General features: G+C 49.5%; 6 protein-coding genes across 6 annotated transcripts; 2 read left to right on the forward strand and 4 right to left on the reverse strand.

The window, feature by feature from the left end:
- Positions 1 to 184: 184 nt before the first annotated feature.
- PFICI_03283 (uncharacterized protein) lies at positions 185 to 3571 on the forward strand (the record flags this gene model as incomplete). The annotated part of the gene is made up of 1 exon (XM_007831864.1): positions 185 to 3571. The coding sequence occupies one exon, from the start codon at positions 185 to 187 to the stop codon at positions 3569 to 3571; it is 3387 nt and encodes a 1128-aa protein (XP_007830055.1).
- A 575-nt stretch (positions 3572 to 4146) lies between these two features.
- On the forward strand, positions 4147 to 5088 carry PFICI_03284 (uncharacterized protein; the record flags this gene model as incomplete). The annotated part of the gene is made up of 1 exon (XM_007831865.1): positions 4147 to 5088. One exon carries the CDS (start codon positions 4147 to 4149, stop codon positions 5086 to 5088), a length of 942 nt encoding a protein of 313 aa, XP_007830056.1.
- A 346-nt stretch (positions 5089 to 5434) lies between these two features.
- Positions 5435 to 6791, reverse strand: PFICI_03285 (uncharacterized protein; the record flags this gene model as incomplete). The annotated part of the gene is made up of 3 exons (XM_007831866.1): positions 5435 to 6339; positions 6409 to 6501; positions 6566 to 6791. 3 exons carry the CDS (start codon positions 6789 to 6791, stop codon positions 5435 to 5437), a joined length of 1224 nt encoding a protein of 407 aa, XP_007830057.1.
- A 586-nt stretch (positions 6792 to 7377) lies between these two features.
- PFICI_03286 (uncharacterized protein) lies at positions 7378 to 8238 on the reverse strand (the record flags this gene model as incomplete). The annotated part of the gene is made up of 1 exon (XM_007831867.1): positions 7378 to 8238. One exon carries the CDS (start codon positions 8236 to 8238, stop codon positions 7378 to 7380), a length of 861 nt encoding a protein of 286 aa, XP_007830058.1.
- A 706-nt stretch (positions 8239 to 8944) lies between these two features.
- Positions 8945 to 11083, reverse strand: PFICI_03287 (uncharacterized protein; the record flags this gene model as incomplete). The annotated part of the gene is made up of 1 exon (XM_007831868.1): positions 8945 to 11083. One exon carries the CDS (start codon positions 11081 to 11083, stop codon positions 8945 to 8947), a length of 2139 nt encoding a protein of 712 aa, XP_007830059.1.
- A 708-nt stretch (positions 11084 to 11791) lies between these two features.
- Positions 11792 to 13132, reverse strand: PFICI_03288 (uncharacterized protein; the record flags this gene model as incomplete). The annotated part of the gene is made up of 1 exon (XM_007831869.1): positions 11792 to 13132. The coding sequence occupies one exon, from the start codon at positions 13130 to 13132 to the stop codon at positions 11792 to 11794; it is 1341 nt and encodes a 446-aa protein (XP_007830060.1).
- Between the last annotated feature and the right edge of the window lie 1415 nt (positions 13133 to 14547).

The raw sequence follows: 14547 nt of genomic DNA on the forward strand, positions 1-14547 counted from the left end.
CCGTTAGGAACCAGCAAATTCAGCTTTCTTCTCCTCATCGATCAACTATATCATCGTCTGAATCAATTACAAACAACTACCCCGAACGCAACAGTACCAACAAACCCCAAGTTTAACCTAATTAGCGTGAAAAACAACTTACCATTTCGCAACTTGATATCTATCCTCTCTCAAACCTTTCGAGATGGCTGGCCCACGAAATGGAAAATTTGAGTTTTCGCAAACTCACTTTGATCAATTGCAGAGTTCCATTAACAGACTCTACCCCGGTCCAGATCTGGGGAGCATATGTCTTGCTCTCAGGACCGACGCCAAAACGTCGGTCACGTTATTATCATCCCTTAGAACACCAGGTACGAGCGGTCAGTACCCAGCCGACTACCAGTGGGATGTAGTTGGTGGGTGGCTATATCGCGGATTGAACGGCGTTCCAATGCCTGACCGGTATTGCTTTTACGGACGGTATGGATCCGACGCAATTGACCATTTTTGGGAAACAACCAATCCAGACGATCCAGATGGACAAGACAAGCTTCATCTTCTCCTTGCTCGTATAAGCAAGGGGTCAATCGAACTACCGACCCAGAAAGAAAATGGACTGTTATGCTTGGAGTTTCGATTTGAGGACCTCCCAATCTCTTTCGAACAGTATAAACCGTGGGATGAATTGAATCCTGCAAAGTCACATGAGGTGAAGTCTGGGCCCGCTGGTGGCTCGTCAAAGGGCAGAGGCGGTTCATCCAACGGCGGAGAAGGTTCATCCAACGGCGGAGGAGGTTCATCCAACGGCGGAGAAGGTTCATCCAACGGGGGAGAAGGTTCGTCCAAGGGGGGACAAGGCTCTTCCAAGGGGGGACAAGGCTCTTCCAAGGGGGGACAAGGCTCTTCCAAGGGGGGACAAGGCTCTTCCTCAAGCAATGTCATAGATTTGACCATTTCGCGTGAGAGCTCAGAGGCGCCAGTATCGCCCAAAACACCAACGCCCAAGACACCAACGCCCAAGACACCAACGCCCAAGACGGACAAGGGCAAGGGAAAAGCGCCACTTTTATATCCAAATGGACTCGCAGGTGGTTCAGGCTCTGGCGGGAATGCAGATGACGCCGACCCCGCTCAGGATGATGGACACGATGAGGATGATCAGCCAGGCGAAAGCAATGAGCAGCGGGATCAGGCTGTGATTGAGGCCATTGGTGTCCATCCTAAGCTGGATGATGATGCATTCTGGCAACGCGTTTGCGAGTTCTTCGTAAAAGATACAACGGATCTAGACAGCCCCGCTAATAGGCGCTTCAAAATTCCGGGCTTGCTGAAGCCGCTTTACGATTATCAGGCAGCGATGGTGCTATGGGTGCTTTCTCGATACCCGGAGCACAGGCTGACTGCCGCGGGTATGGCGGATGAGATGGGCTTGGGCAAAACATTCATGTGTATTGCCACCATGGTTGTGTTTAACCACATCTGCACCGCGAAAGCGGATGTAGAAAGGAGCTTGAACACGCATGAACATAGGAAGCACCTTCGCCCGAGACATGCCGGGGGCCGCACGTGCCCCTCGCAGGACGAGGTCACCAAGAAATATGGAATACAATGTCCATGTGTGCAAGGCTCATGGTCCCAAAGAATCGCAGACACCATGCACGATCTTCCTTCGGTGATCATTGCCCCTCCAAGACTCTTGACCCTGTGGGCTGCTGAATGGGACAAGTTTGTTGAGCCGGGGACCAGCATGCAGTTGCATGTTTACAGCTCAACGTTCAAATATCTCGACAAGTATGCTTCTGATGAGGTTTTGGTAAGGCGTGCCAGTGCCAGCAACAATGTCATGACGGACAGGCCGCACATGGTAACCCAAGGAAGAACTAGATTGTACTACACTCAGCGCCAGGGATTTGAAGGTGGCAGCTCTCAGGTTGTCCTAATTTCACACAATCGTGCGGGAGGCGTCATAGGCCACTTTGAAGAAGAAGTTGGAAGAAACTTTCCAGAGAACATCACGGCCAAGGAGAACAAATTGGCTTGCTCCTTTGTTTTTTTCGACGAGATGCATGAATATCGCGGCAGTACTATCACCAAAAGAACTGCACCATTCAAGTTGCTCCATGAAGTTGCTTACAATAATTCAGGACCAACAGTTGCAGTCTGTGTTTCGGGCAGCTTGATGACCCTGGGTCCAACCGCCTGGGCCCCCCTCATCAACTACTCATTCCTTCCTACCAATAGACTGCCGACCCATGTCGGTTTCGCAAGCATGAAAAGGGCCAACTTTGTGAAGGAGTTCGCCGAACTTTCCAGTGCTTGGAAATATGCTGGCCAGAAGGTGGACAAGGCAGATGCTGCGACAGATGTCAAATTCCGGACCTCGATCCAATATCTCCAAGAAACATGCGAAATCATGTTTCCCAGGATGATCATTAGACGAACGAAGACCGACAAGTTCCGGGGACGTGAAATATTGGAACTCCCTGTCCTGACTCCTATTTGCGAAAGACTGGACCTGCCAGAGGGAACCACAAGTGATAGTATTTCGCGCCTTTGCAAAAACGTTCGAGCGTTTCTGATGAACAAAAAAAAGTCAACCGATGATTTGGTAGGTTCCGAAATACCCATTTTGACAAACCAGGCCGCAGCCCTCAAGGGGCCAGTGAAGAAATGGTCTGGCAACCATTACTACAACCTGATGCAGGTGACTTCATATCCATTTCTAGCACGTATGGGAGGGGCCACAGGACTTGATATCAGAGCTGAAAATATCGACAAACAAGCAATCGACTACACCAGGTTGCTCAATGTGCCCGGGACCACCCGACAAGAGCTCTTGAATGCTCTTAGGCGATCACCTCTCTGGGAGTACCGAGGGCATCTAGCGGCAAGGTCACCCAAGTACATGTACTTGGAAAGACTTGTCCAAGACCTTGTGCATCTTCGCCATGCCTCGCCCAGCAATCAGCCCGACGAGGGACCTGCTGACAAGAGCTATGTCCGCCATATGGTAGTATTCACCGAGACTCCGGTCTCGGCGTTTATTACAACCATGTTACTCATGGACCGCGTCGAGGATATAGAAGTTTTGCTTTTTCACTCAGGACTTCCCCCCGCTGCAATGACAAAGTCGCGCCCCGAGCACTCTCGCCAGGCGTTCCTGGACTATTTCGATAGAAACTGTAGGAAGGGGGAGAAGATTAAGATAATCGTCGGGCCATACAGCTTGCTGTCCACGGGTATCAACCTACAGTCTCGAACTTCTCGCGCCGTGCTCATGGACGTGGGAACAGCAACTCATCGCTCACAAGCTATCGCACGTGTGTATAGATTGGGGCAGAAGATGCCGGTCGAAATATACGAACTATGGAGCTCGAAGAATTTGTTCGAAGTCCATCGCATGAGAGCCATAGAACGTTTTGATGAGATAATGGACTCTTCTAATATTTGGGGAGGGAATGTGTATCGACCCGAGGTGAACTGGGAGCACTTTGGAGTGCCTCCTCTGCCAGAGGGAGACGATATGGGCGAGGATGAAGAGATCGAGTACTCCCCCGAGCCTTCCCTTTCAGGACTCAGCGATGTCTGACCTACCAAATGATTTGCCTTCTTTGAGGCCTCCAGGGGTATGACGGAGGCAAATATTCAGAATGCCAGTGAGTGAAGTTTGGTACGGACATAATAACAACCAATAGTAGCGAGTAAGTACTTTCATTGTAGGTAGGCAAAATCATCAAGATTCATCCATCGAGGTTTGGAATTCATCTTGAAATTGCTGCAATTTCATCGCATAATCGCATTTGTCCTTATCAAGATCACAGACTAGAATCTAGATTCGTCCTTATGTAGTGTAGCGCCAAAAACCACGCGGGGTTATGTACGCCTTGCCAATGACATTCTAATCCACATGAGTACTTCCATCCAAAATACATGGCTGCGCCACAATGCATCACTTGATCATATAAACCAGTCATTCTTTGCTGCTGCAATGTCAATACTGCCAAAGACGTTTCTACTTCCTGTCTCCTTTGTCTTACTAACGAATTAGATGCGGCATTATTTACTCGTCGACTGTTTACCAACCTCATAGATTTCAACATCGACATAGAAGACGTGCATACACATACAAAGAGACACATACCATACGTATACAAACAAGCAACAATGGCACCCTCAGCTGTGGACAATGCCTTGCAAATGATCGGCAACACGCCGATCTTGAGGCTTAAGCGTGTTGTTCCAGAGGGCGCCGCCGAAGTGTACATCAAAATGGAGAGTATGAACCCGACCGGGTCGTACAAGGACCGAATGGCCCGTTCGATCGTAGAAGAGGCAGAGCGGCGGGGAGATCTCCAGGCCGGGATGACCATTGTCGAAGCCACTGGAGGCAGCACGGGCTCGTCGCTGGCGTACGTGTGCGCCGTCAAGGGCTACAAGTTTGAGGCCGTCTGCTCCGAGATCTTTGCCATTGAAAAGCTCCGAACCATGACGGCCCTCGGCGCCGGTTTGACGCTGATCAACAGTCCCACTGGCAAGCTCACCCCGGACCTGTTCCCCAGGATTAAGGACCGTGCAAGAGAGCTGGCACAGACGCCGGGCTTCTATGCTGCCGATCAATTCAACAACCGCGACGCCCTGGTCGGCTACGCGCATCTCGGAAACGAACTTCTTGAGCAGCTCCCCAACGGCATCGACGCCTTTTGTGCTGCTGTCGGCGGCGCTGGAATGCTCATGGGTGTGTCCAAGGTGCTCAAGGCCAAATTGCCAGAGTGCAAGGTGGTCGTGTTGGAGCCAGCATCATCACCCTACATTACGGAGGGGAAAGCAGGAACTCACGGCGTCGAGGGCATCGGCAACGCGTTCAAGCTGCCACTGCTCGAAGATGACCTGTGGGATGAGGCCAGGGCCATTGACGAGCAAGAGGCGCGCGCCATGTGCCGGCGGCTCGCCAAGGAAGAGGGAATTCTGGTGGGGACCTCGACTGGCTTGAACGTGGTCGCCGCTATCAAGCTGGCGGTGGAACTAGGAGCGGGAAAGACGGTGGCCACAGTCGCCTGTGATACTGGCCTCAAGTACATGAGCGGGCCACTGTTTACGGACAGCTGAAGAGTTCATTTTATTACAAAGAATAATGAAAGCATGGATAGATACCTGGATATATACAAAAATACGTAAATAATACCCAGAAAAATATTAAGCCATAGATATCAACTCATGAATTACCATTTTGTCCCTCTTTGGTGCCCATGATTACGGGGACTGACGACCTATATTTCCAGCGCCACGGTGAGCTGGGCTGCGCGCTAGCGGAGCGACGGTACAATCACACAAACAACAAACTCGGCACGATAGTGGCCATCTGCTGAATTAAGTATTACTTCAAAACCCTAGAGATAACGCTCATATGTTCATTGTGGTTGGTACACGTTTGCATTTCAGTCGCCATACAAATCTAGAAACGTTTCATTGCCCATCCACCAGCAACACCTCGAGCGATACAGAAAGCGGCGAATGCCGCGAGATAAAACGCGCCCGCAAATATGATCAGGCCTCGATAAGATCCACCCCAAGCCTCCAAGATTGTTCCAGCAATGGGTATCCCAATCAAGGCCCCAAAACTGGACACAAAAAACGCAGTACCATTGCGTTTACCATAATCCTTAATGTCACAGACCTGGGAGACACAGACCGGTGTAAGACTGATGGCGGCTCCCGACCAGAACCCAAAGAGCACCGTGAACGACGTCGTTAGTGCCATACTCTCATCTGCATTGAGCCATAGCCCGAGGATGAATGCAGCACAGATTGCCGCAGTGCCGCACATGGTGTTGAAGACGCCGATGCGGTCAGCCAAGTACCCGGGGAGAGCCCTGCCCGGTACAGCCCCGGCGTTCAAAAAGCAGTTGAGTAGGAGAGCATTGGTAGTATCAAAGCCATTGTGAATAGCGTACAAGGAAATATACGAATATGGAATAAAGACTGCAAACTCAATCAGAAAGATTGCCAGCGTCGTTGTTGCAAACTTCACATCGCGCAGGGCCTTGAGATCAATAGCTGCGCCGCCTCTGGCGTTCCCTGGTAGCCGCTTGCGCAGAGTCAGGCAAGCAATGCTCAGCGTAACGGCACAGATCAGGGCGACGATGCGAATGGCCCAGGCAAAGCCGATCTTCGGAGTGCAGTAGAGTATAATCAGCGGGAAGCCGACGCCTCCAAGACCGCCAGCAGTGCAGGCTAGGCCCGTGGCGAAGGCCCTGCGGCGTTTGAACCAGTGACCGATTGCTGCTAGGCTCGGGTTGAAAAGCAGCGAAGCGGAAATGCCGCCGAGAACACCAAAAGATAGGAAGATCTGGTAGAATTCTGATAGACAATGAATTAGTCACAATTGGTTCTTTTATTCCACGTACTTTGATAGAAACCGGACGATACCTGTAGAAAAGCTCAGGCAAACGAGCGCCGCAATGATACCGATTCCACCGGGAACAATGAGAACTTGAATGTCATGCGCATCGACAATGGGCCCTATTCGCTCGAGGGTTAGCGCAGATTTCTGCTTTCGGCAGTGAGGGCAACACTGAACACTCACCGACTTGGGCGCCACAGAAATAGAGAAAAAATGCATAGCAGCTAAATATCCAACCAATCCTTGACTCTGGCATTCCATTGAGTTGATTCTCTGATATCAGTGCTTGCAACACTGCCAACGTATTGAGTAGACCCATGGAAGGTATCATTGCACACCAAGCACCGAGGACGACCAGCCATGCTTTTCGCCCGCCTTCAGGGTAAATCTGTGTGCTTTCGGTATGCATTGTTGGTGTGTGTACCAGACACGCAAAGGCTAGCGCTAGAATTCAAGCCACGGAGGCAATATTGTACAAAACCGAAGTATAGTAGTCTGCTGCTCAGTCGAGTCTTCCAAGGACCAGTCCAGTTAAAAACATGTTTGAACACTTGGATATGGTATTTTTTTAAGTCGTTCTGAAAGTTCGGGGAGCCTTGTTGAATGTACGCCATGCACTTCTAATCCAGTGGCTCGGCCACTATTGGCTTTAACCACAGAAGCAAAGGTGGATACGTTCTCTACAGGCCGCTTCAGGGGTTCTAATGACTGGGATTCGCCATCGGATCGCCAAAAACCGAATCAGGTCATGAACAGAAACTCCAATATTCGTCGCCCGGATCATGAGAAGCCGGATCAGATCATGAAGAAAAAATTCTTTGGATTGTATGATACACCTCTATTTCGTGCAGGAACTTGCACTTAAAAGGCAATCATCTTCTTGAAATTGTGGCCAACAACTGATCCAAATATGCACGTTGATTTGCAGGTTGTCGTTGTTTCTGCAACGGTGAACTAATCAAAGGCTATAGCCCTCGAAAATGACCATTTCGTGGTTATGGAAATACGCTCGTCAGCGCAGAGCCATATTCAACATATGATGACCCCATCCTCTCAATGTCATAATCATTCCAATAACCTCCTCCATCAAGGGCGCTTGCCGAGTTCCAACTGGCGAACTGAGTCTTGGCTTGCGCAGGCGTCTTGCCGTACGATGGCTTCGAGTCGTTGATGACCCAGAGTATGGGCACAACCTTCATCCCCAAAGTGGTCTGCCAGCTCGCCGGGTTGTTTCCTGCTCCTCCGTCGTAGCATTGCAGGTACGCCCTGTCCAAGAGCGCGCCCAGCTGCGACTTGAGCGACGCCCAGAAGCTCGAGGCCGTGTATGGTGCAATGGTGTACTTGTAGCCAATCTGGCCCAGCATCTGCGCAAACTTGACGGTGCTGGAGATGTCGTAGATGGACTCGTCATCGTTGTTGACGGCATCGAGGGTCCAGGCTGTCTTCAACGCGGCAAAGTTCTTGTACAGTCTGGTGTCGGACCCGGGACCTGGGCTTGCCATCAAGTCGGCCACGTGTATCGAGTTCATGCATATCTCGACCCTGTTTATACCGGTTCCGCTGGCTGTCTTGAAGGAGCGGACCTTGTCCGAGAGCGCGCTGCCGCCGACGTATGTGCCATTGGAGGCAATGAGGACATCTGAGCTCCCAGCCGTGTTTGAGTAATACATAATGTCCCCATTGTCGAGAATGCCGACACCAAAGATGATCAACGTGTTGAAGCCAGATGTCTCAATGGCTGTGGTATTGGATACCATGACATCTTTGAATAGGAAGATGCTCCTGATGCCGGCAGCTACCGCATGCTGGGCAAGGAAGTTGAAAAAGAGAAGTCGAATGACTGTATAAAGCTGCATTATTCCCGATACCTTCTTGACAATGCGCAAGGAGATTTGGCTGAGCCAAGGTGAATCAGTATGCACATTGTCCTCGTGGCGGGTTGTGATTCTTAAGTTATTTGGAGATTGTATCAACGACACTTTGGATCCTCTCCCGGCAATAGGAACGTTACAACATTGCCAAGATGGATGCGCTTTATCGTTGCTGTTGGCGAGTCCCGGTGATACGAGCTCTTGCATAAGAACCGGGCGGCTAAAGTAGCATCGCTGGTATCAACTCCACCAGTAATACTCAATCAGGCACACTAGTTTCTCATATGCCTTCCTGACATGATCTTAAATGCCACCCAAGCCTTCTCCAACATGCTTGATTGACTGGGGTCTAGTCAACATTAGCATGTGGACGTGGTTACATGACAACAAACACTGCTAACTCTTTTCAAGCTGTCCATGGACATTCATCACTCGATGTCGAGTGTCGATCGTTTAAGCTTATTTCTCCCGATGACACAAGTGAATGCTTGCGAACTTACAAGATATCATTGCAATTCGGCAGATCCCCTTGCAACCTACAATTTGTATAGCTCTACAGCTAAATACACGAGCTGGTGCTCAACATTTCCAAACATGCATTAGGACCTAGGATATGTGACTTCGTACTTGGCTATACATATCTGGGCAACAACAATGATTACCTGTATGCAGCGGAGAGGCGTTTGATCCCTCATTTTAGAATGATCTCTTCCATGGTGTCTTGCGTCGGATTCAACGACTCTCCACGCATGATGCCATGAACATAGCACTCTCCCACTAATTGAAACTTTCCTTTCTCATTCTCCACGGGCCTCAGGAGGACGGGAGTAATGCATCCGTATATCACATACACCATGTCCCCGCTCCTGCAATGTCTGGGAAACAGGCCTAAGAGGCCATTTCCTAGGATACCAAGACGCCTATTCCGCAATACGCGTCTAAAGACTTTTCGAATTTCTTGGAAAGTCTGTCCCGCTTTTCGCGATTCCAAGCTTTGCAACTCGAGCTTTCCTCTGCCTTTTGGCAGCGTTTGTCTTTTCGAATACGTCTGTCCTGGCAGGGAGGGAGATTGATTCGTCGATTCATCTAGAAGCAAGCTAAAGATTTCTGCAAACGAGTCGGGACAGTGCCGCATGCCGTCCGCGTCCTGACTGGCTACAAGAGTGCGCCAAAAGGTCGAAAACATTTCTTCCCGAACTGAGTCACTACAATGCTCAAGGTTCGAATGAACGAACTTGTAAGCACTCAAAAGAGTCTTGTTGGTGGTGGACGGATTGACATAGGAGATGTCAGGGTCGGACAAGTGATCGCCAATTTGGCCAAGTTTGTTGACAAAAGTACCTCGTACTCGCAGTTCAGTGTTGTTCTCGTCTAGGATAGTGTAGTTGTAGTCTGGTTCCCTGTTTCTCGGCAGTTCGCCACTTGCCTGGTAGACGTTGAGCATGAAAGAAGAGTATCCCAAGGCGGTAGTTTGACGAGCCACTCTCCAGTCCGGCACCCAGGAGGGCAAGTCGGGACTTTCATGATCGACGCTATAAATGAAGGAGCTCAGTGATTCTCCCGACCGTAATAGCTTGACTGTCATATCATGGTAGAGCTTTGCCACTGGCCAATTGTCGGCGTAGCTAATTTCGACAGACTTTACATCGTCGTCGGCACAAATACCCAACAGGCCGTAGACCTTGTCCCGAGCGTCGTAGCACTCGGCGTTGCGTGTTGACACGAGGAGACTGAGGAGCCGGGGACCTCGCGCTAAGGAGTCATACCTGAATTTTGCGTGGCTCAGGTCCATGATACTCCCAAAATGATCTCTGCGGCCTTGCGATGTGTCGGCGTGACTACCACCTACAGTCAAGTTTCGTTGCAACCAATTGGACATGCCAGATGTGGTGAGCTGATGGCAACCATTCTCAATCACACTCCAGTGCACATGGTAATCACCGCAGAGTACCCATGGAGCTCTGGACAGAATGACTTCCTGAATGATCCAAAGACGCGAGAACCATTGTCTCCCGAGCAGATTCATCAGATCTTGCCATTGTCTGGATTCGGGCTGAGGGAGCTGCATACGCTCGAATTCGCGAGGGTTGATGTCAATAGCTTCACTGAATTGTAGGCGAGTTCCCAGGTCATCCAGGAGCTGCATCGCCAAAGTAGATCCCGAATCTGCTTCCCCAAGCCAGATGGACGTATTCGTTGCATATCGATAAATACTACTCATGAGCGGGATCTGTTGAATCTTTTCTTGACTGTCCAGCTGGTTGATGCATATTTGATCGACCCAGAGCAATATGGAGTGGTCTTTCTGTCGAAAATGCTTCAAGGCCGTGGCGAGAGATTTTGTAATCTTGAGTTTGTGCCCTTCACAGTCTATCGTGGTGTCGGTGCTGGGATCAGGCTTGCCCCAGGTATAGCTAAGCGCTGTATATAGCACGGGCTTGATATAGTCGTCCGTTGACAAGGCGAATCGTTGCGTATACCTTTCATCGTCTGGAGTGTACGGTGTATGCAGAAATAGATCCTCTTGCGTTCTCACGAACTCGACTGAACAGTGATGCAAGGCACCCCGCAGGTCCTCATCACCAACTCCGGGCTTGAGCTCCATGACTCTGAACTCATCTTTATCGATAATTGGCTGGTAAAAATCGTTGTGGTCGTGGCCGCGTTTTGCTTGCCGAGCAGCGACTTTGCCTGGTGCCCATGATTGAATCTTGGTGATTGGAAGCAATAAATCTGGCTGATTTCCGTCGGCACGCGCAAATTCGAATTTCCTGCCCATATTCTGAGGTTCCGTGATCCAATCCTCGGCTGTGAAGTTTGCTGTCGCCATCTTGAGCGTACCTTCACCCCGCACTTCCGCTAGGGTTTCCAGCACGCCAGGTCCCGAGTTTGATGGTACGATCTGCGTGAGATTCTTGCGATATGTAGCAATAGTGCTTATAGGAACCTGTGTCGCTCGATTGAAGTATTCTTCACACGGAGGTCCAGAAATGTACCAACGCCGGAGTCGATAGAGCCAATACGTATGCTTTTGGGTGTGGTACGTGACGGGTCTTGTCCTCAACTGGGACCCACGATAATCGTTGACCCAGTTAAAATTAGTGCTGACATCCTCCAATCCTTCATCCTTCGGGGAAAATCTGCCGTCTTCATTGCGTGGGATGAAACAGGAGCATTGTTTCCTTGGCTTCTTCAGACATCGAATGCATCCAATGCAAAGGTAGAGTCTCCAAGATGGAAGCAGTATACCCTTGGTACCCAAGAGGGAGGGTGGTACATTAGGAAGCAATGGATTATAGCCCCGTGCCGCAGGTGCATTGGCTGCCGTGCTGTACAAGATCGACCTACACACTGGGTTTCAGGGCTCGGTGAATGGCAGGATGACCGATAGTGCACCACTAGCTGCCGATAGACACAACCTTCTATTTCTCACATGCAAAGCTCTATCAATAGGTCGCTATTGTTACTATTATTATCATTATCATTGTTGATATACCCTTCTCAAGGACCGAAATCAGGCCAAGAGGTATTTTAGCCCCTACTCTATCAATGTGTTCCAACCTTCTGTCACAATGTCATCAATGTTAGGATTAGCTGTAAACCCCGTGGTCTGAGCCAGGCTCCAGGTGTGATTGTCATCGTATGCCCCTAGGCAAATGCCGGTAAAGTTCATAAGCCAGAATTCGCCTGTTTTTAGCGCAACACCGGAGTCCATTACCGAGGTGTTGTATTGGGATGCCAAAGCAAATGTCTCGAATACTCCTGCAAGCTCTCGATTCGGATTGACTTTGGTGGTATCGTCAGAGCAAAAAAACCCAGAAAACTTGGCTGGTATGCTAGTGTAGGTTCCGCAAGGCGTTTTAAATGTTTCCAGCGCAGCCACGACCACAAGCGCGACAGTGGCTAGCAGCCAGAATACCGTGTATGCCTTGAACGCCACGTGAGAAATGCACGGCAAAATGGTCGAGGTTGTGCGACCACGGCAAAAGTACCAAGCACAGACAGCCATTGTGACGGTGAAGAGCACAAAATGATACGCAGCCATGAGGAAGACGGTCATGGTGGCTTCGCGCAAAGGCCCCACGAAGGTCCACACCGTGACCAACACCCACAGAACAACAAGAAGCAGAAAGTATATCGAGCGGAATGCGCGACTTCCCCATTGCGTGGTGGGTTTATACTGCCCATCAATGGCCAACACTCCCTGAGCATCTGTGTTGTCATATAAACTGTCCAAAGAAGGCCTTCTGAGGGGCTCCAGGCTTGTTGTTTGCAGTGCCTTTGCTGATGCGCCAGATATCGCGGTCGAGTAGGTGTAATCATCAACCAGCCAGAAACCCGCAAATATGCGAAAAAGCCCCAGCAAGGATAGGGGACCAAAGATGGCATCGACGGCTGGCTGGCCAGTAATCATGTAGACGGTACCGGCAGCAGCTCCAATATATCGAACTGCAGCTTGGACACCCTGCAGCGTGGTGATGATTGTTTTCAACATTTCCATGGACAATATCCGAGTCCTTGGCTGTTCAGGCAACAGGGTACAAAATTGTAGACTGTTGGTTCTCATGTGTTCTGAACCATCCCAGCCCTGATCAGTCCAAAACAAGGCATTGGCCGCTGCGGCATCATGAGGCACCCATTCGTGCGCCCGAATACGCCGGTCGACAATCGCGGCATAACGGAAGATGATGGCGGTGGGATTGTAGATACACATGTACTCATGCCACGGAGGAGACGCCGATGCGAGGATTGATGGTCGCGGCGCGCCCGCAAAAACATGAGCGATGAAGGGCGCGAGGCATAGCGTGAACAGGGATATCCATTCCTGGAACGAAATGTCGGAACTTTGGTAGTGGAAGGGATACGTCCAAATAGCCATTATCGAAGCAGTGGCGGCAGAAGTCGCTGTTTAGCAATCAAGAAAATACTGAGACAAGACTAAATTTTATTGTACTCAAATTCATTACTCTGTCGGTGAATATCTACAGTACCCAACCTGCCTGTGGGTCGGAAGACGCTGGAAGATGAGACCATGTCCCAGCAGCCTAATTACTGTGGATATCAATTGACTTCAGGGTTTTTATGAAGATCACAACTTTTGTAGAAACCGTGCTGGAAGCGGCCGCCACGGTGGGGCGGTCAGTGTCATGCCAAAAATTCCTGTAACAGCTTGAGGCCAATATGAAAATTCCTTCAGAAGCTTGACACAAAGGCTTGTATTCTACTCAACTTCGCTTGCAAACGCGCCTGGCAGATAGATTTGATCGAGAATCTGTAAAGCTGGAAGAACATTGAGAAGTATAACCCATGATGTATTGACATTATCTTTTCATGTCAAAACGTTTGAGCTCTTTGATAATCGTGGAAACTTTTTTTTTTTAAAAAAAAAAAAAAAAAGTAAAAGAAAAGGGCATTTTAAGATTTTCCGCAAGTCCATATCCGCATTTCACAACCACTGCCAATGGAGAAGCTCACTTTGACCTGATTATTTCTGCATTGAAAATGGCATGCGATGTTGAAAATGTTTTAAGGCTGCCTACTAAAGATGTCCGCAAATTCTCGATATCTCAATACTCAATGGGGTGGATTGAATCTTATAGAACGCGTATCTTTTGTCAATGCGGTAGACCCCAACGGCGATAAAACTAAACACGACCTAATAGTTTATCTATGCACGGTTCTGAGAAATCAAGCAATGTGATATCTACGGAAGGTGTTCTTACCTGAAATAATTGACTAATTGCAAGATCAGAAAAGCCACTTAATTCAAGATGGAAAAGGACGGCGGCTTGTCGTCATTTGGTCAGCAAGAAGAGCAATGCAGTGAGGAACACCATGATGTGCCCAGCCTCGTCGGTCAAACGGTCTAATGATGTTGCGCGACGCAAACAAACCTATAGTGTCTGACTGCTGATTCAGAAAAGTGCATCTCGGACACAAGCATCTGCACTTCGGCGAAATGACGAGAGTCCTATTGGCCAGGTACCTAGCTTTCACGATGGCAGCGTTATAAGGCTTAGCGCACTTTGTCAAGGTGCAGTACGGAGCTCACGTTATAGTGAATGGTGGTCAAAGGTGGGGAAGCATGGCTTCAATGATTTGTATAATAAGATACGGTGGAGGATCTCGTGAGTCGCGACTAGTGAACGCAAAGACTCTCCCATTCTCACATCTTTTATCCTTATGCACCACTCATTCGACATTTCAGTCAGATCTAGTAAAGTCGGCGCTCACGCCAAATGTCCGTTCCAATCTTGATTGATAGCTGTCGCCTAACCTGTCAGCGGCAACCTT

Source organism: Pestalotiopsis fici (assembly GCF_000516985.1).
Source record: "Pestalotiopsis fici W106-1 unplaced genomic scaffold PFICI_Scf_2, whole genome shotgun sequence".
Classification (NCBI taxonomy): Eukaryota; Fungi; Ascomycota; class Sordariomycetes; order Amphisphaeriales; family Sporocadaceae; genus Pestalotiopsis; species Pestalotiopsis fici.